This window comes from Mus musculus, chromosome 7, assembly GCF_000001635.26.
Source record: "Mus musculus strain C57BL/6J chromosome 7, GRCm38.p6 C57BL/6J".
Taxonomy (NCBI): Eukaryota; Metazoa; Chordata; class Mammalia; order Rodentia; family Muridae; genus Mus; species Mus musculus.
Window position 1 is genome coordinate 30514748 of NC_000073.6, and position 22972 is coordinate 30537719.

At 54.7% G+C, this 22972-nt stretch overlaps 1 protein-coding gene and 1 long non-coding RNA gene across 17 annotated transcripts; one reads left to right on the forward strand and one right to left on the reverse strand.

The window, feature by feature from the left end:
* The first annotated feature begins 374 nt into the window (after window positions 1-374).
* On the forward strand, window positions 375-7446 carry Arhgap33os (Rho GTPase activating protein 33, opposite strand). Its single transcript, NR_036630.1, has 12 exons — window positions 375-454; window positions 3635-3753; window positions 3989-4154; window positions 4230-4384; window positions 4462-4522; window positions 4600-4724; window positions 4821-4956; window positions 5320-5655; window positions 5732-5889; window positions 5970-6163; window positions 6246-6470; window positions 6554-7446. It is a non-coding gene; the product is annotated as a Rho GTPase activating protein 33, opposite strand (long non-coding RNA).
* Window positions 7447-7477: 31 nt separating this feature from the next.
* Arhgap33 (Rho GTPase activating protein 33) lies at window positions 7478-20424 on the reverse strand. 16 transcript variants are annotated; one of them, XR_003946448.1, is made up of 23 exons: window positions 20179-20341; window positions 19356-19438; window positions 18188-18285; window positions 18013-18097; window positions 17573-17653; window positions 17332-17469; window positions 16777-16869; window positions 15839-15961; window positions 15678-15755; window positions 15529-15595; window positions 15389-15448; window positions 15148-15300; window positions 14969-15071; window positions 13907-14051; window positions 13723-13805; window positions 13533-13640; window positions 12395-12540; window positions 12005-12072; window positions 11600-11753; window positions 11367-11512; window positions 11208-11282; window positions 9197-9841; window positions 8973-9099 (listed from the first exon to the last, which is right to left on the reverse strand). XR_003946448.1 is itself a non-coding variant. In NM_001289682.1 (22 exons), exons 2-22 carry the CDS (start codon window positions 19431-19433, stop codon window positions 7841-7843), a joined length of 3918 nt encoding a protein of 1305 aa, NP_001276611.1. In that variant the 5' UTR covers window positions 19434-19438; window positions 20179-20313; the 3' UTR covers window positions 7479-7840. The 16 variants fall into 16 exon arrangements, 5 of the variants coding, with proteins under 5 accessions (XP_006539951.1, NP_001276611.1, NP_839983.1 ...); XR_003946447.1 differs by having other exon boundaries at window positions 12005-12216; XR_003946446.1 differs by having other exon boundaries at window positions 12005-12216; window positions 19356-19465; window positions 20179-20301.
* Between the last annotated feature and the right edge of the window lie 2548 nt (window positions 20425-22972).

Here is a 22972-nt window from a genome sequence, read left to right on the forward strand (position 1 = left end):
AGAGATGGCTGAACGGTTAGGAGCACGGGCTGCCCACCCACCCCAGTGTCTTGATTCTTAGCACCCACAGGGTAGATCACACGCCCCTTTAACTCCAGTTCCTCTCTTTTGTCTATCGTGGACTTTAGGAGCCCGTGTGCTGCGCTTACATACATACAAGCAAAATATTCATACACATAATTAATATAAATAATAAATAAAAACTAAGAGATTCTGGCTGGCCTGAAGTTCTGGAGCACACAAGGAGGAAGGAGAGTCAACTGAAACCCTTGGGTCAACATCTCTGAACCTTCGCTATGAGATGGTGGGGTCGGGTTGGGGGAATGCTTCTTAGGGCAGGCTACTGCGCAAGTGCGAGGTAGCAGGAAGCCGCCGGCATATCTGCATCTAGAATTCCAGCACAGACAGCCGTGGCTGGATCACGGTTACGTGACAGTCACACTAGCGCCCAACGGTAGGTACCTGGCTGGGCCAGAGTCCAGGCCCAGAACTATTTGGAGCTTTCAGGACCCACGGCTCTTCACCACACCCACCTCATCTCCATACTCCACCTCCAGCCCCAGCCCTGCCCTCTTTCACTCAGACCCCACGTCTGTGTTGGAAACACCTAAGATGTTCCCAGCCCGCAGACCCCACCAGCCTTCCGGGCCTCCTAGCCTTTTGATACTTCAGAGCCTTACCCGGGCTCAGATTCTGCCCAAAGCCCTTAAATTTTCCTTGAAATGCCCGCCCTTGCCCTAAACCTCCCACTTATCACTTCTGATCCCTCGGGCTCCTGGTCTAATGGTGTGCAGCTCCCTGGCCCGGCCTACCAGACGGTAGATTTCCCATCAGAAATCTCCCAAATTCCCTTCTCAAGTAGACTGCTCCTTAGCTAGCCCTATTGTCCTTTATCCCCGCCCTCCCCTCAGGAGTGTACCCCATTCCAGGAGCTGACAGGCTCTAAGCGGGCTGCAGATGCATTCACAGGCTCCCCGCTTCCCTGTGGAGCTGGGCTCCGTGAGGGATCCAAACGCCCAGGTGGGGCGTCTGCATCGCCTAGCTATGGCCAGAGGCCCATGCTGGGGCCTAGCCAGGCTTCTGCGCAGAGGTGAGCTTCCACTGCCGGTGTGGTGTGGGGAAAGAACCAACCACGGAGGGACAACTTCAATTGAGCCGGTCCAGAACTGGGTGCCAGGGTCCTTATGCTGTTGCTTGCCAAGATCTACGGTCAGAGATGGGCTATCAGGGTGAAGCTGGCCTCGCGATCGTTGGGAACAAAATGTAGTTGGTGGGGAGGGGTTGTGCTGCGTGTGATAGGAGTCTCACAGTGTAAACCATTCTGCAGAAAACTGGGGGAAGGGATCCTTGGAAGCTGGGATGGCCTGGGCCAAGGCCCTAAAGTCCAAGCTGGGCATGTGTGTGACTAGCCAGATGTGGGGAGAGGAGAGTAAAAAGGTATTGAACCCAGACAATAAGAATCTGAGAAGGCTGGGCAGTAGTGGCTCACACCTTTAATCCCAGCACTTGGGTGGCAGAGGCAGGTGGATTTCCGAGTTTGAGGCCAGCCAGGTCTACAGAATGAGTTCCAGGACAGCCAGGACTACACAGAGAAACCCTGTCTCAAAAAAAAAAGCCTGAGAAGATGAGGGAATGGTGTTGGATTTTGTTGGGTGTTGGTTGGGAAAATCCCATTGAGACAAACATTCAACAATTTCACAAGTTTCTCTGATTTCTGTTATGTATCTGGCCACTGTCGGAACTTGCTTAGTAGCTGTGATTTTTTTTTTTTTTTTTTTTTTGCTGGGTTTTAATATTTTTGTTAGTTGAAAAGGGAGAAAACAGGGCACACGTGCCATTCTATTCCTCAGAAAGCTGCGGCTGGGGGAAAAAGACTGTGGGAGAAGCCTATGCTAATGACATAGCCTGTGCTAATGACATAGCCTGTGCTAATGAAACCCTGCCTCCAAAAAAAAAAAAAAGTATTTTTTCTTAAAGTATAAGACTAAACTCCCAAACCACGGTTGCCATTTGACACAGATATAGATATATATCTATAAAGAATTAAGTCTCTTGGGTGGTGGTGGCTCATACCTTCAATCCCAGCACTTGGGAGGCAAAGGCAGGACGAACTCTGTGAGTTCGAGGCCAGCCTAGTCTAAGAGTGAGTTCCAGGACAGCCAGAACTACATAGAAATCCTGTCTTGAAAACAAACAAATAACAAAGAATTAAATCTGTTTGTGCACTGAGTATCATGTTTGCTATTTGGGGTTTATAAGTGTAATCATAATTAGCAATTCCCGGCTAAGTCGTCTGAGTTTTTTCTCCCTAAGAGGATGGAATCGTACACAGGTGTTACACTTCATTGCCTTCCCTTTTTCTGTATCATCAAAGCTAAAGTGTGATTTTTTTTTCTTCCCACTGGTGCTAGAGCTAGAGATAGAACCCAGTGCTTTATCCATGCCAGGCAAGCACTCTGCCACTGAGCCACGCCCTCAGCCCCTCACTGGGAGATTCTAGGCAGGGGCTCTGTCACTGAGCTATGCCCCCAGCTCCTCACTGGGAGATTCTAGGCAGGGGCTCTCCCACTGAGCCACGCCCCCAGCCCCTCACTGGGGGATTCTAGGCAGGTGCTCTACCACTGAGCCACGCCCCCAGCCCCTCACTGAGGGATTCTAGGCAGGTGCTCTACCACTGAGCCACACCCCCAGCCCCTCACTGAGGGATTCTAGGCAGGGGCTCTACCACTGAGCCACGCCCCCAGCTCCTCACTGGGGGATTCTAGGCAGGGGCTCTGCCACTGAGCAGTCCAGGACATATTAATTTTGTCCTTTAATCCGTGAAAGTTGATTACACTGATAGGTTTTCTTAGGGTGAATGGTGCCTGCTTTCTGGGAAGAAGTCAGGTTTATACCTGTGTGTTCATAAATGGAATTCACGTACAGTTTTACTTTCTGGTTCTGGAAACTCATCCACGCTGGCCTCGTAAAACAAGCCTCACCCTGTTGGTGTATTTTCATTTTGGAACAACTTGTTTGGGATGATGGAGTTTTGGCAATGGTTTGTGTTTTAGGAAGATCCCTTTGGGGCACAGGTTGAGAGTGGAAAGCCAGTTGTCACTGCAGAAGATGGCAGAGGCCTACAAGTAAATAAGAGGCTGCGGATGTGCTGCTCAGAGATTCCAGCAGGGCCACCTCTGGTCTGGGGAGGAGACAGGCACCCCACCTTGTTCTAGCTCTGTGGAGCTTCTAGTGCACTGTGTTGAGGCGCTATTTCCTGAACCTAAAATCAAGGCATAGGTGTGCTACGTTTGAGGTCGCGGCTAGGACAGAACCAGAGGCGATGGTGGGATGGATGAAGAAAGGGGCGGGGATGAAGACAGACAGCAGAGGCTGGACTTGACCAGAGTGTTTGCCTAAGGCCTGGGGGTGTAATAGAGTGCGTGTTTTCAATGCTCAGTGTCCGGGTTGGGGCCTTAACACTCGCATGTAAATCCCAGCTCTCCGAGATGAGAGAAGCACAAGTTCACGGTCATCTTTGGGTGCATATTGAGCTCCAGGAGAGCCTGACAGACATGAGATGTGTGTAGCCTGGTGGCTGGAAAGACTTCTGGGAATCTGGAGCGAGTGCAATCTTAAGCTTTCTGTCCCTCAGTTGTTCAGGTAGATGGGGAGAACTCTGCTGGGCAGACAGCGCTCTTCCTGTCTGCGCTACTGGGCCACACTTCTGCTGTGCGCCTCCTACTGGCCTTTGGCGCCAACCCCAACCAGTGAGTGAGTAAACAGGTCCCTGTACCCTAACACCCCCAGGGCACAAGTCCCCTTCAATCCCCTCAGTGCCCTTCCTGTTCTCAGTTACCCTCTTCTCACTCCCAGAACTCACAAAGGTCCGCTCATCCCTGGAGTTCTCACGTGACCCACCCACATGACTCCACCCATCCACTCAGCCCCCATCCAGCTTCCCACCCCCTTTTCATCCATCCCGCCCTTGCCTCCCATTCTGCCCTAGCCGCTGCCTGGATGGCAGCACACCCATGCATGCAGGTGCCTCCTCTGGCCGAGGCTTGGTGTTGTGGCACCTGCTGCAGGCAGGAGGTGACCTGCGTCTGCGTGACCAGCAGGGTCGCACGCCAGGAGATTGGGCTGAGCAGGGTGACGCCAAGCAGAGCTGGGAGGTAAGTAGTGTCCAGGGCAGAGTGGAGGCTTCAAGGCCAGTGTGTGCTCCCAGGCTGACCCTGTGCCCCACCCAGGTGCTGGAACTGTTACAATGGTGCCGGACCCACATGTCAGCACTGGTCCAGAGTGGGGAGTTGGCCCCCAGTGTGTCCTTGAGTCAGTTGCAAGCTAGCTCTGGACACAGCCTGTGTGGCTCCCTTCCTTCACTAAGGCTGGTCCAGGCAGACAGGTAACAGCCCACACCCTTGAGTCTCAAGGGCCAGCACACCCGGTGACCTCATACCCACAGCCTACCCTTTATTCCAGGGCACTGAGGCAAGGGCAGATCAGAAGGTCCCCCAAAACCCCAGCGTTGGGGTTTGGCCAGGTAAGAGGGAGTGGGTGGGAGAGCAGTGACCACCTCTGCATCCTCTTGGTGCTCAAGCCCAGGCTCTCTTCCCTCAGTTGAGCAGCCTCCAGCCACCGGCACTGGTAATGGGCATCCCAGTAGTAGACCCCAAGGAGCTGGTACCAACCCAGGGTGAGCCTGACCGCACCTACAACAGCAGTTCTCATACTATCATGACCAAGTGAGAGCTTCCTCCATGCCCTCAGAGAGCCCTTCCCTCCTGCTGCCCTCACAAGGAAATCCTGCCCCTGGCACTCACCTGCTGCCCATTCTCCAGCCTCCTGTGGAAGGGCCACCCGGTTACTGTACGGCAGCTGAAGAGTTCTGAATCCAGCCCTGATGTGCTATTGGCTGACCTTCAGCACTGCAGGTTACCAGTCCCAGCTGACCTGACTCCATCAGCCCAGAACCAAGTGGGTGTGGTACAAGCCACAGCTGTACCTTTGGCTCTGTGCTAGTCTCCAGCACAGTGCCCTCCAACTGTAATGACCCCCCTCCCCTACTACTGTACTCTTCCCATAGAGTAGTACCCAGATCTGTGTGGTATGTCTTGTAAGCCCTAGAGAGGAGGAAGGGGTGGGAGAGGCCTTAGGCTGTTATGGGTGGGGGCTGGCTCTGCTACTGCTTGGCTTGTGATGGGCATCTCAGTGTCCCCTGTATGGTGGCTGGTGGGACAGTCTTCCCCTGGCCCACAGTAGATGTTCTGTGGCCTGACAAGGCTTTCACCCTGCGCAGGTTGGGGCAGTTTATAAAGGGCCTGCTCTGTTCCCTCCCAGCATCCTGCACCACCCTGGCCTGCTGTTGCTGATGGCACTGAGCCCCTCAGAGGACCTGTCCAGACTGAGTCTGCTCTTCGAGCCAGTGTGGCTGGGCTCCCTTTACCTCCTGCTGCACTCTGTGAGAGAGGATGAGGAAGGTCCCCCAGCCCTGCCAGGCCTGCTGCCCGGCCCTCTGCTGCTCCAGGTGTTGGAGGCCCTGTTGTTCCTGCAGTCCCGCTGCTGGGCCCATGCTGGCCTGACTTCCCATGCTGTGCAGCTTGTGCGGCCAGGCTTGGCTAAGGTGAGCCACCTAGAACACGGGCGTCCACTGCACCAGCCCAGGCTGCAGCCCAGGTGAGAGCCTGCCCCCATGTCTGCCCTATGGCCCTCCCACTATCCACTAGCTCACTAGACCTCTTGGCCTCCCCAGACTGAAACAAGACTGCTCCCAGAGAGACCCAAATCCAGGGCTGCCCCCACCCCCTGAACTGTACCCATGGCTACCACTTGAGCTGATCCATGGCGACGTGCCAGCCACTACCTCAGACCTCTACAGCTTCTGCATCCTGGCCCAGGAGGTCTTCACGGGTCAGTGATCCACCCTGCATTTACACCCAACCCCAGAAACATCCCACTAGTGCGGGTCTCCTCATGGTACCCCTCCACAGGAGAGCTGCCCTGGGCTGGAGGAGAGGGGCCTGAGGTGAAAGCTAAGCTGGAGGCAGGCCAGAGTCCAGGCCTGGACCCCTTGCTGCCAGCCCCCTACCAGGCCTTGGTCCAAGCTGGGCTGGGTCTAGAGCCTGCTGACCGCTGGGGCAGCTTGCAGAGCACTCGGTACCTGCTGCGCAAGGCCATGGCCAAGGTACAGGAAGGTCAGAGTGGCATGGGGGTTTATGGAAGCCCAGGCAGGGCCCATAGCACTCCTTCTCATTTGCTTTCCACAGGACTTGGCACCCAAGGCCAGCTCCCCACTAGAATGGACAACACTGTCTCCTGTAACCCTGGGTTCCCTGCCAGGTTAGAGAGCCAGGATCACGGTGGGGGACTGTGGCAGTGTGCATCCAATTCCAACCGTCTGGTTTGTATCCCCAGAGCATCTGTACTGTGAAGGGGCTCCCAGGACCAGGGCCAGAGCCAGGCTTGTGCTCCCTTCCCCAGACCCTTCCCAGGTAGGAAGCAGGGGATGGTCTGGAGAACCAAGGGAGGTATGAGGACGCAGACAACCATGCCTGTTCAACATTGTTTTCTGCAGGCTCTGGAGACTCCTGAGGTCACAGGTCACAGCAGGGACCAGCAGAATGCAGCCTGGGACTCTGGCAGTAGCTTGACTCTAGGCAGTAGCCTCAGTCCCAGTCCCAGTCCCAGCCCCAGTCCCAGCCCCAGCCCACACTGTTGCCCGGAGCCCACCTCAATAGTACGGATACCCCCACCCCAGGCTAAACCGGCAACCCTTGCCTCCAGAAGTCTCCCAGCTCCCTCGGCTCTGACCTGTGGTTCCCTGAGCAGCTCTGCTCCCCCCAAGGGCCTCCCCTGCACACCAGCCTTTTGGAACCAGCCTCCCTGCTAGGGAGGATGTTCTGTCAGAATCTAAGCTCCACAGGGGCAGCTGTGGCACACATGGGGCTGGTATTTGGACCCCCAGCACTGGGAATCCACCCCTACGTGCTGACCAACAAAGAGGCTTCAATGCCCAGAGAACTGCTGACAGGGAAGGCCATAAGTAGAGCACCCAAAAGACCCAGGCTCTGAACCTGCAGGGCAGCTGCTGGCAGTGCCAACCTTTCCTCCTGCAGAAACCTGCTAGTGAGGATCTCGAGCTGACAGAAGGCAGTCTCTTCTCCAGCCTACAGGAGTGAGATAACACAGGCTGTGGTGGGCAGCCCGGGTCCCTCCCTCATCCCTGAACTAAGCCCAAGTCTGTCTCTGCCCTCCACTGTCCAGGATGGATCTGTTGGAGGAGATCATGGCAGAGCTGCAGAATAAGTGCCACCTTGAAGCCAAGCCCCGACTGAGTCCCAGTCTTAGCCCAGACTCCTAGGATGCCCTCCCTGAAGTGTCTCCCTTCAGACACTACCCTGGGCGCCCTCCCAAGACTGACCCAACCCTCAATGTTTGCTTCAAAGCAAAGAAGATGGAAAGTTCCCAGTTTGTCTCTATCATTCACTAGCTCCAGCAACCAAATTTCTGCCATTTTTATTCCTTAATGTTGTCAGGTGGCTTTAGTGGGTGGGGTGCACGAGGAAGGTGGGCAAGAACTGTCTCCCCACCGTCTGTGTACAGGCTGGAGACTCCTAGAGGGAGTAGGGACAGGCTGTCAGCCTTGCCCCCCCTCAATTGTGCAAGAGTCCCAGGAGGGAGGGGGGTGGTCATATCCTGCAACCCATAATAGGGACACAATGATTTTGGGGTTAGGGACCCACATCAGAGCAAGTTACAAAGTTAGAAACCTGGGGTGGGGTGGTGAGCTCAAGAAAATACAAAACAAGGGATTGACTTGGGCCAAGATCCAATGCAGGGAGAGTCCTTTCCTGGTCCTATCTCAGCAGTAACTTCTGGTCTGTCCTTCTGAATGTAAGGACCAGCTGGGTGTGGGGTAAGGAGGAGGGGGACCAGCCCCCTCTCCTCTATGTCCTCCATTTCTGTACAAGGATCCTCGGACCTCCCCTCCCCTCCCATAGGATGGTGGAGCTGGCCTATAGAGCAGAAAAGGTTCGGGGGAACCCCAAGGTCCAGGCACCCGATGGGGAGTATGTGGACCCCAAGGAGCCCGCTGTTTCTGAGGGAGGCGGGGAACAGGAGGCCCAGGATCTGACCGGCTCCTGGGGTGGGCAGGAGGAGAGGAAGAGGAAGAAGAGGCAGGTGAAGGGCCCCTGGGCCCTAGGGCTAGGTTGACATAGAGGGGCTCAGGACGGGTAGGGCGCCGGGCAAGGCGCTGTGAAACTGAGTGGGTAAGGTGCTCTGGGGGAAAGCAGGAGGGGGGAGGCGGGTAGCTGAGCAGGAAATCAGGGGACCTGTGGAGCGGTGGTGACTGGCCAAGCATACCATAGGAGGCATTATGCCTGTCGGGAGGCATGGAGCGAAACGGACTCCAGGACCGGCTGGGGCCTGAGTAGGAGGTCCCCTCCCCTACCCCAATTTCATAGTACAGATTCTCTCCCCTGTCCAATGCTGAGGGGGCACCCAGAGAGTTCCTCCAGACTGGGGCTGGAGAGCTAGGTGGGAAGGATGGGGGTCCCAGAGAGTACAAGCCTTGTTTGGGGACGCCAAGGAAAGGTGGCAAACACTCTCGGGGGGTTGAGAAGAAGCTGGGGTTAGAACCCTGTGAGGGGACAGAACATGGTGACTGGGCTGCCATCTCTGGAGCATCCCTGTAAGCCCCGCTTGCCCTGAGATGGGCACTGACCTGGGAAGGCCCTCTGGGACTTCTCCTTGAGGTCCCCAAGGGCCGCTGGCTTCTTACCAGGCTCCCATCACTCTGTTGCCTTGGGAGGTAAGGTGGGGGACCTGGAGCCCAGGCACCTGGGTGAGCTAAGGAGGGAGGGTGTATCCCACTCCCTGAAGTCCCCACAGGCTCCCCACCCACCTCTAGGGACAGAGAGCGTCGAAAGGGGGAGTGGGGAGCAGGTGGGGTGCCCCCCTGCTCTTGTTGGCTCTGTTGCTCTGCTACCTGCTGAGCTCGCTCAGCCAAGGCCAGGGCCATGAGACGAGCTGGGTTCTTGGGGGGAGGGGGCGGAGCCCCACCAGGGCGCAGCAGAGGCAAGGGTGGGGGCAATAACGGTGAATCCATGCCGCCAGGACCTACAATACAGAAAGGAATGGGAAGGCAGTCAGCCGGGTCCTGGGACAGCTTGGGGGCTGGGTCTACTGTGAGTGGGGTCTACTGAACAAGGCTCACTTTGCTGGCCTGGAGCTCCCCGGGTTGGTGCTAGCTTGCTGCTGATCTCCTGCTGACAGGTGTCACTTAGCTGGGCCTCAGCTCCACGCAGCAGCAGGGGGATGAGATGAGGGCTGAGAGCCGGTGTTGGGGTGGCTGAGGCAGGCGTTCCTCCAGCTCCCAGTAGTTCCAGGACAGCAGGTGGTACTGATACAGCCAGGGGCTCTGAGATGTCCAGGGCAGTGGGTGAAGCAGGCTTAGTGGGTCCATGGGGTGACAGAGCCTGTGGGGTTGCCCGAGGTGGGAAGGCAGAGGCTGAGGCTGGAGGTGCTGGGCTGGCAGGAGGTGCAGGGTCCCCTGGGGTGGGGCTGCTGCAGCGAAAGGTAAGGGGATCAAAGTCAAGTCCCCGAAGTCCTTCCAGACAGCGGGGTGGACTGAAATCCAGATCATCGCCATCATCTAGCCAGGCTGAGGTGCGGTGTGAGGGGGAGCCAGAGAGTGGCCCCAGGCCACCTGCTGAAGACTCTGAGGAGGAGGAGGAGGAGGAAGAGGAAGAAGAGGAAGAAGAAGAGGACAAGCTCTCGCAAGAGCCAGCAGGTGCTGGGCCCACGGGAAAAGCATCGCTGCTGGAGTGGGGTCGTCGCAGCCGGTGCAGCCTCTGGAGGCCTGTTGGGAGAGGGTTACAGTTAGAGATCAGAACCTTACAGACCATTACATCAGTAAAGACCAGATGCAACTTGGCAGAAACAATGTGAAAGAAAGCAAGAACTCCCTGGAGGATGCCCAGCTGACTCAGAGCTGTTGCAGCCAACAGGGGTAGGGCAAGGTTATGAACTGGTCCAGACCCAGAGCAAGGATGGGGTTTGGTGACTGCATAACCTGTGAAGTATGAGAGCAACAGGATATCATGCACTGTGCAGGGTGTCCTTGGAAAACCACTGGCTGTTCTGTTCCTGTCCAGCTACAATGCTGACCCTACAGAACAGCTTCACTCTTGGGCATCTGGCAGAGCAGTCTCCCAGGACTGTGAGTGCGGTGGGGACTGCTGACCAGAACCACCAAATCCATTTGGTGGAGGAATGATGCTGACCACACTGGGGGTGGGAGCACATGTGCGCGCGCACGCACGCACACACACACACACACACACACACACACACACACACACACACACACACACACACACACACACACACAGTGGGAGGAAGCAAGCTGCAGAGGGCCAGCGCAGATGAACTTCTGGCTAGGTGGTGACTGAAAATCAAGCTGCAGATGCAGAATGCTTCCACCTCCCATGTTGCCCACAAATTCTTCAAAGTAACTGGAACTGAGCAACAGCTATTCCCACATACACCTGTAAGTGAGAACAACTCCCACTGAGGGATGATGGCTGTCCAGGATGCCTCTGGTCAGGGGCAGCAGCAGGGAGGGAAAGACACTCTCAGGTAAGGAGTGGGGCTCCTTTAATTGCATCCAGGAAGTTTTGGGGTGTTGCAATATTATTTAAGTCTTTTTAAAAGGAATGACTAAACAAAAGACCCTATATGAACCAATGAATACCGAGTGTACTATCAACAGCAATTTATATCTAATTTGTACCTAAAATGTATCTAGTTTACACCTAAGGCCTTGGTTTTAAAAGTTTGAATCCCACCAGGCTGTGATGGTACATTTGTCTAATCCCAGCACTCAGGACATTTGAGGCCAGCCTGGTCTACACAGAGAAACCTTGTCCAGAAAAAACAAAAGTTCAAGGAAGGCTCTTGCTGGATGTAGTGACTCACACATGTAATCTCAGTTCTCAAGAGTTGTGTGGCCATCCTGGGCTCTATAGCAAGTTCCAGGCTAGCCAGAGCTACATAGCAAGACCTAATCTCAAAGCAGTAACCAACCAAACCAAAGAGCCAACACCACCAACACCAAAAACACAAGGCCCTCTCTACGAATCTGAAGTACAGTATTTAGAGATGAAGCCAGGGCCTCAGTCCTCCTAGCTCAGTTTAGGTACATGTGGGGTCCACTCTGTGCTCACCAGCCCCGCTGGCCTGGGATGACAGAGACTCCTCACTTTTGGCAGATCTCAGCGTGACAGTGTCAGGTCTGCTGCCTGTAAGGAGGAGTAAAATAAGTCACGTGCCTCTCCAGCATACAGCTACTCCTACCACCCCTCAGCGAGGCCCCAGTCTCAGACCTGAAGGCTGTGGTGGGGCTCGGCTGCCACCCAGCCATGGCAGCGGCTTCTTCCGGGGTATGCTGGGGCCCCGCCCCAGAGCAAAGAATGTCTTCCAGCTGCTACCTCCTGGCTTCCTTTGTTTCTCCGCCCTCTCTCTTTTCCTCCTGGAGTTTGGGTGACAGGAAGAGTAGGCAGTCCGAAGAACCAGGGCCTCCAGGCTAATCCTCCCCTCACCAGCATCCCATGTATACCTTTCCACTGGTGAGGCTGGCGTCTTAGGAGTCGTGGGCTCTGTAGGTGTTCCAAGACGGCCCTGAGTTCGTGCCTGGGCTTCTTCCAGTGTTAGCAGGCGAGTGGAGGGACTGCTCCCCGCAAGGGACTTGGGTCTGGGAAGGAGGCAGCGACCTGGAGAGGTCGAAAAGGGGACAGCTATAAGCTTTGAGTCATTTGAGACTACAGGCAAAGCCAAGCGCCACAGCCCAAGCCCCGGCCCCCGCAGCGTGCCCACCCGGGCTGGCAAGGCAGGGGGCCGGTGTAGATCAGGCGGGAATTGGGGGGAGGGGCAGCAGGCAGGTAAGGAAGATGGGTAAGGCAGAACGAGCTGATGAGAAGGCAGCTCCCAGCAGCCAGCAAGGGCAGTGGCTCTGGTCAGTTACCTCGGGCCAGAGGGCCCTCCGACGAGCAGAATCCTGACTGGGCTGGGGTCCGGGGCAGGGCAGGGACTCTGGGCAGGGCCAGGGTGGGGTCAAGTCTGGGGACCTCCCACCTCCTCCCGGGTGGACCCAAGGCCCCACGCGCCCCCAGGAGCTATAAGGGGTGAAGGAAGAACGGTGTCCTGGCCAAGAAGTGGGGATCCTGGGCGTAGGAGCTGAAATGAGAAGGAGGGGGGCGCGGGGAAGGATGGGCCAGGGTGGGGTCCTCAAGGAGCTGCGGGGGAGGTCTAGTCAGTGGAGTAGGGATAGGGGCCAGGAGCCCACCTGCCCTCCCACTGCAGCCCTGACACTGAGGGGCAGTAGCCAGGACGTCAGGGGATGGGCTGGCCATACCTGCAGGGTCCAGGCCAGCAGAGGTGAACGTATCGCTGAACAGAACCTCCACGTGGGTAAGCAGGAACTCCACCACCACCGACTGCACCCGGACCTCCCGGAAGGCGGCTGCCCCACCCAGCCCCACCGACTCCAGTTCCATAGACCTGGAGTTGGGGAGAGTAAGGCCACCCACGGACTCTGAGCCTGGTTGGCAGTATAGGGTGCCAGGACGAGATCACTAGTGATACCAGTCCTGCTCTAGTGGTTCTGGCTGTTCTTGAACCCTCTTTCCTTCAAACCCACATTCAATCTGTCAGCAACCCCGAGTGTACTCAGACCTCCAAAAATCGACCCAGATTCTAACAACACCCTCTCCCTCCACTGCTGCTTCTGACCCCATGCTGCTTGATAGAGCTTGAGAAAGTATCCCCCAAACACCCATGTAATAAAAACTTGGTCCCCAAGGTGGGGATTTAGGAGGTGGGACCTGATGGGAGGGGTCTTTATGTCACTATCTCTCAAAGACAATCCTGGGGTCCTGGCTCCCGGCTCCCCTAACCCTTCCTTTGTCTTGGCCATGAGCTGTGCATTAATTCTACCGTATATGCCCACCATGTTACCTTGTTACAAGCCCAAAGCAATGGAGTCAGTCAATTGTGGACCGAAATCTGGAAAACTGTGTTCTAAACAAGTCCTTCTTCTTTATAAGCTAACCACCATGGGGATTTTGTTATAGTTATGGAAAGCTGACTAGCGTTTTAGCCCAGTCTCCATTCCTCCCATGTGGAAGTCATAGTAGCCTCTTTCCCTTGTCCCCAGCAGACTGTCCTCAGAGAACCTGTGCAGCCCTGACCAGTGAGGCTTCCCAGCTTCCAGGCCTTGGCTATACCTCAACACACATCAAAGTCTTTGCTGACTTCTATCTGGTCTTCAATCTGTGACGTCATCGCTACTTCCCACCCATGCTCATTCACTCGACTACAGCCAACAGACCTCCGTGGGGCCCCTTCCAACCACCAACCGGGCCATGTGCTGCAGGCTTGCACTCTGCGCCTTCTGCCTGCTCTGATTTTCCCTGGATGCTCTCATGGGGCCCATGTAGGTCTTGACTCATGTTACTTTCTGAATGGAGTCTATCCCACGGAGGAAAGCTTACCGTAGCAGGTTGGGTGCCCAGACAATGGCCAGGTTGCGGGCATGCATGCTGGTGTTAGCGCTGTGTCTTGCCATGCGGGCCAGGTGCCTCAGCAGGTACTCCAGGGTCCTGGGGGCAGAAGCAGTGACAGATGACTACTTACTTCCGTTCTCTGCATCCTGAGATGCCCTTCTTGACTCTGCCCATTTACCTGTAGTGTGGTGGAGGCAGCTGCTGGATGACGTCATGCACTCGCACTAGGCGTTCTTCCTCCCCAGGCACTGACATAGCCTCCTGAAATGATGGGAAGGCATGATGATGCTGGGCCACATGCGGCTGCCCCAGCCCCCCCAAAGCCCCCCCTCCCCGCTGCCCTAGCCAGTTCCCTTACTCACACTGAACTTCCCATAGAGCTGGTAGGTGAGCAAGGGGTTGGGCAGTTCCCGGAAGTAGAGCTTGCAGAGGGAGGACACACTGTGGATATCTTGTAGGAAGGCGGGGCCAGACAGCTCAGGGATCCTCTCACTATCAAACTCATGCCTGAGAATCACCACAGCAAGGAGAAGTTCATCTCGCTCACCAGGCCACGTCCCTACCCCTACCCACAAGCCCCACAGATGGATACAGCAACCTTCCCTAGGCCCCGTGCAGGGATCCAGAGTGGGAACCTTATTGAATCTCCCATTGGAGAGAGACCCTGCATGGCAAGGACAGGGGAGCCACTAGAGAAGGGGTATTGAGGCCCAGGTATAAGATGCCTCTGTCGATAGCTATCCAAGGACTCCAAGTCTAACTGTGGCCCTGCCATAAGCCCCACGCTGTGCTGTTCGCTGGACTTTAAGCAGACACTGGGAAGTGAAGCACTCACTACCCCGTTGAGCGTCTGTGGCTCACAGGCAGAGCTTTCCCTCTGGGATTCTACTCAGTCACTGCCCCTCAACTTTTCTGCTCTCGCACATCCTAGTTTTCTTTTTCAGTGGTGGAGGACTGTTTTGGTTTTTTTTTAGTAAGTCTCTTACATAGCTTAGTGTGGCCTAGAACTCCCTATGTAGCCAAATACAACCTTGAATCCCTGACCTCCGACATGTTAGGATTACTAGTATGGCATCTGTTCCTTGCTCTGTTTTAGTTTTGCCTATCCTCATTAGCACAAATCTATTTTTCTCCATTGCACCTGTGGTAACTTCAGCAATCTTGTTTGTCCCTCAGGACCTACAATATGGTATGCCATTCACTGAGGTGTCCCCCAGTTCTAGAGTTAGTCCTGGCATATCATGGGGTTCGTTAAGCTGACTCTCTGGGGATGCTACTCCTATTCTCACCTTCCAGCCTTAGCCTGGCTGTCACCTCCTCAAGGAAGAAGCTTCAGGCCACCATTGCATTGCATTTGTGCCTCCCTAGCTCCCCACACATGTGACACTGGCACGCAGCATAGAGCTGGGACAGAAGGTGCTCACCGAAGCCTCTGGATGTTGGAGGACACGCCAGAGAGCCTGTAGATTCCATCCACCACACCATGGGCCTCAATAAACTCAGAGCAGCAGCGCAGCACTTGGGGCACTGGGAGAGAGGGCGGGGTCAGGGCCAGAGCGGCATCATGGGTGAGGCAGGACGGGTGAGAGACCCCAGGCCTCACCGTCTTGGCCTGAGTTGCTGAGGTGCTCTCCAAGATCACAACCAAACACCCTCTGCCGCAGGATTCCCCGTTGGCGCAGCCGCTGGCGAGAAGGACGAGAGCGCATGAAGGTGCGGAGGAGTCCTGCCAGCTTCCCACGTGGCCGGGGCACAGCTGTGGGGGCAAAAGCAGAGCATTAGAGTCAGGAGTGCGGCTGGCTTGCTGGGGCAGGGGCAGAGATCTGATTTCTCATTTCCATTACCTGAGGTCAGAGAAGAGATGCCCTGGGGAGCTGGGATGCCACACAGGGGACTGTCAGCATCTGTGGGTGGACAATGGTAGAAAGGACAAGTGGTAGGCTGAGGGTGAGGGGGACTGCTGCCCACTCCCCATGGCACTTACCTGCCTTTAGGCCAGGCCCTGGCCTCTCCGTGAAGAGTTCCACACACTCACTGGGGAAGAAACCAACCTGAAGAAAAATCAAAGTGAGTAGCCGGGCCACCCTAGTGGGCAGAGCCCTAGTGCACAGGTCCACCTCAGACCCAGCTCACCTGGAAGCCCCGTTTGCCCCGCCACCAGCTCCGATCCTCTGTAGGTGGCATGTCGATCACTGAGACAATGTCTCCCACCTGGGAATGGATGGGAGGACAGGGTTCAGAAGAGGCAGGAGAAGCACAGAGCACAGGTAGAGTCCATTCCTGCCAAGCCTCACCTCAAAGGACAGCTCATCTGGCGCCTGGGCAGTGTACCGCTTGACCACGTGGGCAGCAGCCACAGCAGGGATATTGAGGGAGGCTTCCTCACTGAGGAGCAGGCGCCGGCCATGGTTGTCCAGCTGAAGTGGAGGTAAAATGTGGCAAGGAGAAGTCAGAAGGGGTTACTAATCAGATCAGTTTCCTCCGTGTCCGGTGAGACCACCACCTGTCCCTAAGAGCATCTGTCACTCAGAACTATTGTCCAAAGCTGGAGAGATGGCTCAGTAGTTAAGAGCACTTGCTAGAAGACCCAAGTTCAGGTCTCAACATGCACAAGGCAGCTCATGAGATCTGAAAGTGTAGTTCCAGAGGATCTTGGGCTTCCCTCCCACCTCTGCAGGCATGCATGTGCTGGACACACAGGCAGGCAAAACACTCATACACATAAAACATTTAAATCCAACAAGATAACAGCAACACCAAGAGATAAGTAGTTGCCTGCCCTCCACCCAACTTATCCCAAGACTCTCTTGTCCCCAAACTCCCAAGGACATCTGTACATATTTTATCCAAAATTCATTTAGTTTAAGTGACTGTCAGAAAAGATGTATTGTGAACTGCAAGCAACACATTTCTAACTGGTATACCTTTAAATCTCTACAGCCACACAGCTACACACACACACGCTCGTACAAACAACACATTTCTAACTGGTATACCTTTAAATCTCTACAGCCACACAGCTACACACACACATACACACGCACACGCACACGCACACACACGCTCGTACCTTTCTCTTGCTGGCATGCACCCACACAGACACTAAAATACCAATGCCTCCCCACTTCCCCCAGCTTCCTTCTTTCCTGTGCCCACACACTCCTAGGCTGCTTCTTGTGCCTCAGACACCTCTCATTAGATCTTAGCTCCAGGTTCCCCATATCAGGCCCACCTCCATCCAAGTGAGCACAGGTCCACAGTTGAGGTTACTGTCCACCAGTCCTGACAGGGTCTCCAGGTACTGCAGCAGCAGCGGTACCAGCATCTGGGAGCAAATTGCCAAGGAAGCTGCTGTGAATTGATGAAGACAGAGCCCCCTCACTGCCCCCCACACTTCCCACAATGCTCAAGCTCGTCTCGGCAAGGCTGATTCAGCCTGGATGCCTGGGTGTGGCTCAGCTGCGAAGCTCTGAAATGTTATCTGAGCTGAGCTCTGGAGTGAAACTGATGTGGCTGTGCTGACCGGTGAATCCCCTTGGACCTTCCCATGATCCTCAAACTACCGGGGCCCTCTAACATCCTGATTCATTTCTAAGGCTTCTCCACACAGATTGGTTGGAACTCAGATCATATGACAGGAGCCTTCCAAGTGCTGAGATTACAGGCTCACGTCAGCATGGCCAACTCAAGAGATCTTTATTACCTCTTCCCCTTGCCTTACTGGCTGCACACATAGCTGATGATATACCCTTGATTGCCCAGGAAGGGATTGAGGCAAGTAGGTTACCTGGGCAGCCCTGGTACCCTCTGGAGGTGGAGGGAGCTCTGGGAGGCAGGAAAATCTCCGGTCAAATATGCACCGGTGGAGATGGGCATCCAGAGAACGGAAATCGTCATAGCTCCGGAGGACTGGCCAGGAGCGGCCCTGTTGAGGCAGGCAAGACAGAGGGTGCAGACTCCATTACACAGAGCTGAGGACTACAGAGGCTAGCTAGTCCATGTTAGACGAGAGGCAGAGGCAGCCTCACCTGACAGGTCACCTGTACCCCAAAGACCAGCTCATTTTCTCCAGAGAGGCTGGGGCCCTCACGCTCTGGAGACAGCAGGAGCTGCAGAAGGAAACAGAAACCAAAAGGAGGGCTTTAGTTTTGTTCCAGACCTAACCTTTCTTGGCTGAGACTATCTAGGGGTAAATCCGTGTTCCCCATTGGGCCTCCTCAAGGACAGGGCGTGACGGTGTCACTGTCTGGGTAGAGAGTCTTGTCACAGAGCAGAGCCTATCAGAACCCTGGTGTGGAGGAATAAATAGAAAAATAAAGGGATGAAGCAGTGCCTCCCGGCCAGCTGGGACCTTGGCTTTCTGCAAGTGTCTGCTCGAGCATGCAGGTGGCCAGGGCTCAGGGATGGGCTTCTGGGGTATAGTGGCTGCTAGCAGTTCACCTCCCTGCCTGAGCACAAGTTCGCATACCTGAATGTGGCCAAAGTCAACATTCTCATAGTGGAAATGGGCACAGTCAGCCAGCCGGGGGAAAGGGCCTCGAGGAGCTGAGAGCCTGGAAGACAAGCAAAATATCATCCACAACAAAATATCATCTCCTGGGGCTTCCCTCCTCCCTCAGCTAAACCCTCTGGCATCCTCTCACCTCTTCCCAGGCTTCCCCTTTGTACCCGGCCCCCCAGTAGTGGGTACGGGCTGCACTGAGCCCTCCCCTGGGCCATCCAGGCTGTCAGTGCTGCGGGCCTGTAGAGCAGAGAGAGAATCAGAGGCCCCCAGAGATGGGAGCGGGAACAACAGGAGCATTGTTATCTGCAAGCTTGGGCCTTGGGCCAGGAGGCTCTCCACACTGTCCTGCAGCGTGGGGTAAAAGGGCAGGTCAGCAGGAGATGAGTGCTGGGCTGGAGTCAGCCTGTTTCTTCCTGTGTGGTCTGGGAGGAAGGACTGGAGGTGCAGGGACCAAGGGTGAGCAGGCAACAGGAGCGAGGGCATGCCGATCCTGTCTGTGCGTGTTTAAGACCCTTCTGTAGCAACCATACAGCAAGGGTACGGTCACTTGCCACTGTCCACATCTCAGTCTTCTGTTCCCAATCTTTCCCCCTCCTGGCATGATGCTTTCCACAAAGTACAAATGTGATTGGTTTTCCTGCTTCCGTGACTCTCAGGAATTCTAGATGAGGTTGGACTTCTCAGGTCTGAGAGCCAAGCTTCCTTGAGCTGGGTTCCGTTTGCCACTCCAGTCCTGTCTCTCCCCTGCTGCCCCAATTCTCAGAGCTCTGAACTTTTCAGAACACACGTGCCAGCTTCTCATTTACCTTCTATGCCTTTGCAAAGGCTATTCCTCAGACTGGAATGTGGTTTGCACACCGTCACTAGGTTCTCTCCTCCTCATTCCTCATGTGTGTTCCTTCAGAAAGCCCTCTCTGTCCATCTAAGGCTGTTTCAGACAATTGTCTCCATCCCATCCTGTGGGCTTTCTCCATCCCATACTACACAACTATACCTGAGCTTATCCATCTCACTCTGAGATGCTTCCTGCAAGGAACTCATCTCTCCCTTTGGAAATAGGGCCCCAGGCTGACACCCTCACCCCCACCCCCGCCAATGCCCAACAGAGATCAGCACAGAGTTAGTACTGTATGTATGATTCTTCTCTGGGTCCCTGACACGCAGTGCCAATCCAGTTGCACGGCATAGACTGGGCAACTCTGATGAATAAAATAACCAGCTGCCAGATGGGGATTCGGGGATTTGCTAGACTGGGCTTTTTCCCTCCTCCGTGTCCCTGCAACCCCAAGTTCATCCCTGGGTCTCACCCTCAGAGTCTGTCCCCTGCCAGCCCATGAAGCTCCCCAAGGCAGGATGGGATCTGACTGTTTCTGTGCCTGGAGCATGGGGCCTGCACAGAGGAGGTCTCAGTGAATGTCTGTGGAGTGAGGGAATGAATGGATGAATGAGCGGGAGCAGTATGGAGGAGGGGAGATGAAGACAAGGAGATGGAGAAGCCCCAAGGCTCAAGTGGAACGGAGGCGGGAGGCGCGATGTTGGCCTCGAGTAAGGATCGGGAAGCGGCGGGAGAGACTTCGATAAAGGTTCAGATCGATGTCGGTGGAGGGATTGAGAGCGCGTGGCGTGGGATGAAAATGAAGAAGAAAAGGGTCAGGCAGGGGATGGAGTGAGATGGGGGTGGGGCTCAGGAATGAGAAAGGGGCTGTTGGGAGCAGGAGGTGGTGGTCGGGAGGGTGACTGGGGATGAGGATGCTGAGGAGGGCGCTGGAGTGGGGGCTGGTTTCCAGGGAGCCTCGGCAGACGCCTGCAGGGGGGAAGCCCTCATGGGGCGCGCGGGTCCTTCCCTGAACCAGCCCCCTTTTCTCAAGTCCGGATCCTCCGCCACTGTCACCCCTTTTTCAGGGCCCAGAAGGGGGAGGGAGGAAATGTGCGCTGAGGGGGCGGGGTCGAGGCCCGGGCCGCGACCCAGGACCGCACCGAGGTGGAGACCGTAGGGGACCGCGAGGAAGGGTGAGGGGCGGCGCGCAGGCCGCGGGCTCGGGCGGGGCCGGGGGCGGGGCGCGCAGGGCGGGGCCGCGCGGACAGACTGGCACGCGGACACACAGACTGATGGCCCCGAGGGCCCCTCACCACCATGGTCGCGGTAGCCTCCTCAGACCCCGGCGGCTTTCGAGCCCTCGTTCGCAGTCCTCGCCACCGCCGCCTCCGCCGCCATGGTGACACAAAGGGGAGGGCGTGAGGCGCGCGCGGGCGGTCGCAGGCTCCTCCCCTAACGGCTGCCGGGGGGGTCTCTGGCGCGCGCCCCATGAGGGGCGGGCCAGCGGGCACGCGGAGGCCCTTCTCATTGGCTCCAGTTTTGGCCTGAGGGCTACGCCCCGCCCACAAGGCGGCTGCTTATTGGCTTTGAGTGCTGCTCTACTTCCCGCCCCCATCCCCGCCCCGTCTCTCCAGTCCCACCCCCCGAAGTTTGACAGCGCCACGCCCATGGATGGTTGGCATTGGCTGTCAGGGCCCTCCTGAGATAAAACCCTGTATTCTTTATGCTCCGCTGCCGCCACTTCTCTCCTTAAGCAGCCTGCCCTTTCCTCCCGCGGTCGCTCCTCGGACGTGCTTCATTGGGTTCGCCTACGACTATCCCCCACAAGCAGCCTTTTCGAAATGCGGGTCCTCCAGTCCCCACGCTGTCAGTCCTGATCCTGACCCCGCCCACAAGCTTTTTGATCTCGCACACCCCGCTGTGTCCCCACCCTAGGCTCTGTGCGACTTGGCCTCCCCCTATTCACTGGACATCTTTCCTTGTTTCCCTATATTCGCTTATTTGAGGCTAGCCTTTGACATCTTTTTCTAGGAAAAGCTTCTGTATGGAATGCTATGACATTCATGCCTCTCAGAAAGCCAGGTGCAGTCTTTTTTCTTTTTTTAAACGATAGAGAAGTGCCTAGAAAGCATTGCAGCCACACCCTTTCCGGAAGGATGCTTTCACTGATCTGGACCTGAGCAGGCCTCTCGTTTCGGTAGCACGCTCCCGGTCCAGGCTTTTAAAGACTTTGATTATTTAATTCGGGGATATACCAATAATCAAAAAAAAAAAAAATACAGCCTTACCCATATGGAAGCTCAAAGGCTAGTATGAACTAGGTGATTTCGGTTTGTAATCTCAGCACTGGAAAAGTGGGTGCAGGAGAATCATGAATTTGAGGCCAGCTTGAGCTGCATAGTGAAAATCTGTCTCAAACAAACCAAATTAGGGACTGGAGAGATGGCTCAGCAGTTAGCACTGACTACTCTTCCAGAGTCCTCAGATTTCTACTCCCTGTTCCAAGCACCCACATGACTGTTCACCAGCTACAGCTCCAAGATGTCCAGAAGATGCTCTCTGTGGGCACTAGGCACACATGGAACCCCCAACATATACACAGGCAAAATACCTGTATGCATTAAATAAAAAAATTTAAAACCTCCAAATCAAAGGCTGATGGGGGAAGATAATGAACAAAATAAATATAAATATGTATCATCCGAGAGAAAAGCTAGTTGGGATGGCGAAATATGGAAAGTGCTGGGTGGGGGGAGGGAATAAGTGTAATGAGTGATGATGCTACTAAGTTTTGGGGGTGGTTTGTTACCCAGCCACAGTTAAGATGGCCTCGGTCAAGTAGGTAATCTCAGCTTAAGTGTGACTTCCTCGGGCAGCCTTCTAGTGCCCCCTCTTAACTTGATCAGGATGTTATTGTGAATATCTTCTATTGTTCCTTGTGTCTAAACAGCTACCTCCTTATTGATTCAATCAAGTGTGTGGTTTGTTCAAAAGGATGAAAACCCACATTTATCTTGTTTCTGACATAGAGAATTGCATGTCAGAAATCTATCCCATTTCCCTTCATAAATCCCATACATATATCAAAACAACATTGATCTCAGATTAAAGAATCCCAGAAACCCTGTCTTAAAAAACCAAACCAAACACACACACACACACACACAAAAACCCTCAACCTAACCCTCATCATATATAGTTGCCATCATTTTATTTATGAAAAGTTCTAAGATAGGGAAAGTTGACACCCACACATCCACCAGCTAGCTCTTATCATTAAAACATTTTACTATATTCATTTTGTCTTACATCTACTTATTGCTTTACTCACCCATCCAACTCATCTTTGGGAATGTTTCAAAACAGATTAGGCTGGGTGGGTGTGGTGGCCCACATCTGTAATCCCAGCACTTGAGGATGTGAAGGTAGGAGACTCAGTCCAAAGCCAGGCTTAGGTTACATAGTGAGTTGGAGCCTAGATCTTAAATGATCCTATTTCAAAAGACAAACCATTGCATCCATACTATCCTGGAATTTTCCTCACTTCCTTTTTTTTTTTTAATGGTTTTTCGAGACAGGGTTTCTCTGTGTAGCCCTGGCTGTCCTGGAACTCACTCTGTAGACTAGGCTGGCCTTGAACTCAGAAATCCGCCTGTCTCTGCCTCCCAAGTGCTGGGATTAAAGGCGTGTGCCACTACCACCCAGCTTCTCATTTCCTTTTGTAAAAGTCAAAATTTGTACCTAATATTTCTTTTTTTTGGGGGGGGGGATTCGAGACAGGGTTTCTCTGTATAGCCCTGGCTATCCCGGAATTCACTTTGTAGACCAGGCTGGTCTCGAACTCAGATATCCGCCTGCCTCTGCCTCCCGAGTGCTGGGATTAAAGGCATGCACCACCATGCCCGGCACTGTACCTAATATTTCTATATTTCTATATTTCTATATTTTTTTTTCTGAGACAGAGTTTCACTATGCATCCTTGGCTGGCCTGGATTTCTCTACATAGACCAGGTCACAGAGATTAAAGGTGTGTGTGACCATGCCTTGCTCACATGTATCTCCTTAGCTAGAATTCACTTTTTCCCTTGAGGGAAACCACCGCAGGGA

Coding starts and splice junctions, on each gene's coding strand:
- Arhgap33 (XM_006539888.4), bottom strand. CDS start 19,433: ATGCTCCAGGCACAGAAACAGTCAGATCCCATCCTGCCTTGGGGAGCT. Junction 14,052..14,968: donor TCCAACATCCAGAGGCTTCG/GTGAGCACCTTC, acceptor GGTGATTCTCAG/GCATGAGTTTGATAGTGAGA. Junction 11,283..11,366: donor AGCCCCACCACAGCCTTCAG/GTCTGAGACTGG, acceptor TCCTCCTTACAG/GCAGCAGACCTGACACTGTC.